This window comes from Suricata suricatta, chromosome 8 (assembly GCF_006229205.1).
Source record: "Suricata suricatta isolate VVHF042 chromosome 8, meerkat_22Aug2017_6uvM2_HiC, whole genome shotgun sequence".
Classification (NCBI taxonomy): domain Eukaryota; kingdom Metazoa; phylum Chordata; class Mammalia; order Carnivora; family Herpestidae; genus Suricata; species Suricata suricatta.
In genome coordinates this window covers 6,833,454-6,839,570 of record NC_043707.1, presented here as the reverse complement: position 1 = coordinate 6,839,570, position 6,117 = coordinate 6,833,454, and the positions used below count along the sequence as shown (strand labels likewise).

Below are 6,117 nucleotides of genomic sequence, written 5' to 3'. Positions count from 1 at the left end.
CGGCCTCCAGAAGAGGCCCCTTCGCCTCGGCCACAGGCCGACGCAGCAGCGAACTGTCGCCTGCCTGGCAGTCTACACGCGCTTTCGCGTCAGGAGCCGCTCGCATCCGGGGCGGCCGGTACTTTGGATTAGCGGGGCTCTGGCGCCTGGCGCCCGCCGTGCTTTACCCTCGAGAAGAAACCCGGCTCGGTGGCTGACGGCTTGTGACGGGGTGGGAAGGCCGCTCAGCAGCGCAGCAGGGGTGGAGGAGGAGGAGCCAGAGAGAGTGCCCCCGGGCGACCGGTCCACAGCTCGGACCCCAGATGTCCTGGGGAGGCAGGACTGGCTGTGCGGCTCCTGGGAGACCAGCTTGTGCTTCTGACCTGGCTCCTGTGTCCCCTGCGATGCTCAGGCAGCAGTCCCCCCCTCCATCCCGCTTCCGGCCACAGACATCTGGGCTCATATTTAACAGAGGGGACCGAGTGTGAGGGACAGAAGGTTGGTAAGGAGTGCGTAACGGTGGCACAGAGATTCTCCAAGGCAATGGCCTGTCAAGGACAGAATCCACAATTTAGAGGGTCCCCAGATGCGCTGAGCAGGGGGACCCTAGTCATAAGGAGGCCACAGACCCCTTCCCTCACCACAGCTCAATCCTAAGGTCCTCACTCTCCTGTCCTGTCCTTCACTGAACTGTGCGTGGGGCCTGCTCCCGAAGCAGCAGGGCTGGGCGGAGGGCATCGCTCATCTGCTCAGGGCGAGGGGGGTCCAGCATCCTCAGTCACAGGATATGGCACTTGAGAGGGACCCAAGCCCAGGAGACCCGGGAGCAGCTGTTGCTCCCTTGCCTGGCTTCCAAAGAAACGATTGGGGTCAAGGTGGGCAGATACACGGCCAGGACCCTCACGGCCGTGCCCGAGGCTGCGTCCAGGGCTCAAGCAGAATTTCTGGGCTCACACCAGTGTGCATCATTGGCTCTGCAGGGGGACAATCAAAGCCAGACCCTCCCACCCGTCCCCTCCCCCTGCTCCCCCCACCAAGCCACCACAAACGTCCCCTCCCAGCAAAGAACCCTTCAGGTCGCGCATTCGCCTCTGATCCTTTAAGTGAAAACATGAATTAGGCAAACTAATCGGTTGACGACTGTTGAGACCGGGGCTGTCTCGGGCGCAGTGGAGACGGCTTCGTTACTTGAAGTCGGCTAAGATATCGCTGAAGATGTTGAGGAACAGGTGCGCGTGGTGGTCCCTGAAGACCAGAGTGGGGCGGAACCGGATCGATCTGTCCCCACAGCCTCCCAACACCACGCCTGAAAGCAGACGCAGGAGGGCCGTCAGCCGCCTGGGCTCAGAGCTATGAGCCCTGTCCGTCTGTCCTTCCACCCGCTCCTCCCTCCCTCCCTCCCACCTCCAACTCCTGCCCTGCTGACCCGGAACGAGGCCCCAAGAGTCCCGAGGGAAAGTCCTGCCTTCCAGGAGCTCGTGGCGGGTGGATGCCACAGGGTAGTTGGGCAGCACGTGTGAGGGGCAGGCTGTGCCCCGGGAGGGACGGGCCTGCGCACCTCAGGGTGCCCTGGCCACGGTCTAGTCATTGGGAAGAGCGGGTGAGTTACCCCAGCCCTTCGGGGATCCTGGCAAGGAGCAGCCCTCGGCTCGCCCTGCCTACGGCACCGAGCCTCTCCCCACGGCTCCCAGGAAGCAGCCTGGCCTCTCGCCCGGCGTTGCGCGGGCAGCACAACATGCCCCTGGCAGCCCCTCCAAACACTCCTTTCCAGAGGCTTCCATGCCTCTCAGCTCCATCTTGCCTCCGGTAATTGCACGCATCCCTCCCTCTGCCCGAAGGCCCCTTCACCTCGCCAGCCTGCTCACATGGCTGGACTCCAGGTAAAAATGCCTCCAGGAAGCCTTCCCTGATTTCATCTGGTCACTTCTTCAGCGATTCCATCCTTAGCCCCTTCCCCACCCCCTAGGGTGCACAAGTGCAACCCATGGCTTATGGAACGCCGCCTTCCACGCCCCCTTCCCGCCACACCAGGAGCTTCGTGAAGGAGGGGCCCCGTGGTCTAGTTCATGATCATGATTATTCTCTCCTGCGTCGCTGCCACTCACCTCAGAGAATACCTATCCAGTGAACAAATGCATAAGGAAATCCCGCTGCCCACATTCTCTCGAGAAAGAGCACTGACGGTTCCCCGCACCCCGCCGCGCCCGCACCACGTGAGCGGTGCTCCGAATGGAGCTCGGCCTCCGCGCCCGGTCGCCTTACCTTTGTTTCTGGCCATTGAAACCAGCTTATTCCGTATGGACTCGTCTGGAGTGTCGAAGGAGCAAAAGGTGCCCCGTCCTCTCACCCTGCTGATGAACTGGGGGTACCGGGCCTGCAGCGGGGGGACAAGCCGGCGTCAGAGCCCATCACCCGCGCAGCAGCTGGGAGGTTCCTCAAACGCCCCCCAGGGTCTGGCCTTCGGGCCTCTGCAGGGCCGGCCAGGACGGCCACGGGGTCACGGGCTCCGGCTCTGGAGACCTCCAGTCCTGGGTTCAAAGCCTGCTCTGCCTCCTTCTGCTCAGACACCCATGGGCCAGTCACGTAAGTGGCCTGGGCCTCAGTTTCCGCTTCCGCAAACTCAAGGATGTAAACGCTACTGCCCCCTGGGGGCCGTGCTGGGGATTTAGTGAGCCGAGATCCCTGCATCAAGATCCCTGGCGCCGGGCAGGTGCTCCGGAGACCTCAGCCATCCTTACAGAGCGCATTTCTAGAAAAGTCGTGGTTCTTCTAGAGGCAGCAGCTCAGACTCACTGCAGGGTCTGAGGCTGGGAGCCGTCCTGAGCTGAGCAGTGCCCCCCTCCCCAAATTCATGTCGACCTGGACCCTGCGAAGGGGGCCCTACTTTGGATTAGAGGCTTTGCAGACAGAATGAGGTTAAGAGGGCGTCACGCTGGCCTAGGGCAGGCCCTCGCTCCCAGGACTGGCGTCCCTCTAAGAGGGAAACCTGGACACAGGGGGACAGGGGCAGAGGATGGAATGGGGCACCCACGATCCCAAGGACGCCAAGGCCTGCGGGCCACCGGAAGCTGGGACAGAGGCTTCGCTGCTCTGTTGATCTCAGACCTGTGGTCTCCGGAACGGTAAGAAAATGAATTCTTTTTTCTTTTTCTTTCTTTCTTTCTTTCTTTTTTTTTTTTTTTTGAGAGAGAGCAAGCGAGTATGCAAGCGGCGGGGGGGGGGCAAAGAGAGAGGGAGACATAGAAACGGAAGCAGGTTCCAGGCTCTGAGCTGTCAGCACAGAACCTGATGTGGGGCTTAACCCCTCAAACTGTGAGATCATGACCTGAACCCAAGTTGGATGCCAAACCGACGGGGCCAGCCAGCTGCCCCAAGAATGCATTCCTGACTCAGACTACCCAGGTTGTGCTCCTGTGCTCCAGAGGCCTGAGGAAGCTAACATGGTCACTTGGAAGATCTTGGTCCTTCCCCGCCCCATCGTTCCTGCAAAGGACAATGAACAGGGCTTGGATGAGCCCAAATGATCTCAGGGCACTGGGGGCAGAGCCGGGGGCAAGTGTCATCTCCCTGTAGCCCTGTGGCAGAAAGTGGACACAAAGCCACATTCTGGTGCCAACAGAGGCCCAACTATGTGCTACGCGTGGTCTTGAATCCTCACTCTGGCAGCGGAGAAGGGCCTACGGGTGGGGAAAGCGAGGATCGGCAGCCATTCCAGCACCTCTGCTTGTTCCGGCCCCTGCTGAGTCCGGGGAGCCAGCCCTCGGGACTCACTCGTCTCTCACCAGTGCTGTCTTTGGGCACAAGGTCTCATCTGTTCAGAGACCCGGGCACGCACGCGCCTACATGTCTAGTGACTGCTGGCTTCATCACTTGGTGCAGGGCGTGGAGCTCCCCCCCTCATCGGGGGGTCTCAACGGTTGCCCCATACCTACAGGCCTCCTTTCTTTCACCGGCTCTTGTAGGGTATTCTGTAACCTGAGCTCCTTCTTGCCGGTGGCTTTGTAAGGCCCCACTAGGGCCCCGACCATTCACATCTATTTCAATGAGCCAGTGGGGGCTCCCAAGGCACGACGCCAGGCTTGGCTCCAGGGTGTTCACAGAACCCTTAGCCATGGCACCATCTTGCATCTGGAAGCCACTTGGGGTCACACCGTCCACACCTCTTTTCAAAGCCAAGCGCGTAAGTCCGGGGACTTCGAAGTCACCTGGCCCTCCCGGACCTGCTCTCGTGACTCAGGATGGGTGGCATTAATTGGGACATTTACGAGACCCACAGAGAAAACATTTCGGGCTCTATCAGCCCTGGGCCTTGCTTTGTGGGGTGGCGAGACAGCACTCACGGGGCAGACATCCATGCCTGCTGTGTATCCCTGGCCGCCGCACAAACCCCCAGTTTAAATCCGAATCCAGCCCAAGAGAAAGGAAAACACTCCCCACAGAGCATGCGCACCCACACCCACTGCAAGGCCTCGGCTGTTCCGGCAGCCACACGTGACCCCGCAGGGTCTCTGCAGTAGGGAGGGGCGGGGTGGGGTGGGGTGGGGTAAAGCCTGGCCTCCGGGCTGCTGCTCACCGCCCCCCCCCCCCAGACTTCCATTTTCTTATCTGGAAAATAAGGATAAGTATCATTTTTTGGCCTTTAGGCTAAGATCAATTGCAAAAAATGAGGATAATTAGACTTTCTGAATTTCAAACTGTTCTGAGCTAGGGGTGCCAGAAAAAATACAGGACACCCAATTAAATCTGAATTGCAGATCAACAATCTACAACTTAGTGTAAGTATGTCCCACAGGACACATAGGATATACTTGTACTAAAAAAAAAAGTCCGTTGCCGTTTTTCAGATTTAACTGGGAGTCCTGCATTGTAATTCGTTAAATCTGGCATCCCTGCCTTGGGGTGTGGGGGTGCTCCCCAGGGCTCCTGCCACTGCCCCGAGTCTGGAACCAAGTCCTGTGCCCTCCCCCGCCCCCCTCCTCGGGCCTCAGACTTAGCAAGCTGTCAATTAATGGAAATGCTAATTATTACTAGGTCCTTGATCACATCAGGAGGTAACCGCTGGCACAGAACGTGGACTCTCAAGTCCACCAGAATCAGTCCCAACCCCAGGGCCGCCGTATGGAAGTTACTGGACAAGCATAACTGCTCATGTCTCAGATACCTCACCTGCAAAACCGGGACAAGAGGGTCACACTCACAGGATCACTGCCGGACTTAACCCAAGTGTGTGGCAGGTCCTCTTACAGGCGGGGCATGCAAACAGCAGGCACTCAATAACTAGAAGCTGTCACTACTGCCAAACGACCCCCTTCATTGCTCCATGACCCCACCCGGTGGCGGCTCTGCTTAGGTCACGGGTGACTAGATCCTCCAGATCCCCAGCAGACGGGCTCCTTGTGGCCAGCCATCTGGAGAATGGAGAAGGTCATTTGTCCTCCAACTCCTGGGCTGGACAGGCCAGTCCGGCAAGCACTGTGGCTCCTGGCAGCCCGCGCCCCGTCCAGGGGAGTCATGAGTGCGTGTGGGCTGGGGCGGGCATCAGGCAGGCAGAATAAAATTACAAAGACAACTGATTATAAGCAAGAGCTGTGCTGTCCCTTGCAGGATCCACACATGGCCTGAAGTGTGGCCAGTCCAAGTGGAGGCGCACCGTAAGTGTAAGACACAGGCTGCATTCCCGGGGCTTCCTGTAACAGGGAATATGGGGGCCCCTGGGGGAGTATGGGGGCCCCTGCACAATCCGGGCTCAGCTGAGTGTCCAACTTTGGCTCAGGTCATGATCTCATGGTTCCTGAGTTCGAGCCCCACGTCGGGCTCTGTGCTGACAGCTGAGTGCCTGGAGTCTGCTTTGGATTCTGTGTCTCCCTCTCTCTCTGCCCCTCCCCCACTCCCACTCTGTCCTTCTCTCTCAAAAATAAATCAACATTTAAAAAAGTTTTTAAAAAGCAGGAAATATACACAGCCGCAGTAACTGCTTCCTCTACTGGCGCCAGGCTGAAATCAGTTTGACTAGAGCGGGTTAAAGTACACTACCGGGAAGTCGGTGTCAGTCCTGCTGCTGCAGCACCGGAGACCACTTCTGAGGCCCGCAGGGTCGCCTGCGGCATGGGCTGTGGCAGGGGAAGTATGCGGAGGGCG

At 59.0% G+C, this 6,117-nt stretch overlaps 1 protein-coding gene across 1 annotated transcript in view; it reads right to left on the bottom strand.

The window, feature by feature from the left end:
• Positions 1 to 1,063: 1,063 nt before the first annotated feature.
• ABAT (4-aminobutyrate aminotransferase) overlaps positions 1,064 to 6,117 on the bottom strand; it is an 84,968-nt gene continuing 79,914 nt past the window's right edge. Inside the window, exons 14-18 of the mRNA XM_029949754.1 lie at positions 6,013 to 6,089; positions 5,008 to 5,145; positions 3,638 to 3,656; positions 2,242 to 2,379; positions 1,064 to 1,285 (exon numbers count right to left, since the gene is read on the bottom strand). Coding sequence (XP_029805614.1) covers positions 1,164 to 1,285; positions 2,242 to 2,379; positions 3,638 to 3,656; positions 5,008 to 5,145; positions 6,013 to 6,089 — 494 coding nt within the window. The 3' untranslated portion in view covers positions 1,064 to 1,163. The remainder of the gene's footprint in view (positions 1,286 to 2,241; positions 2,380 to 3,637; positions 3,657 to 5,007; positions 5,146 to 6,012; positions 6,090 to 6,117) is intronic.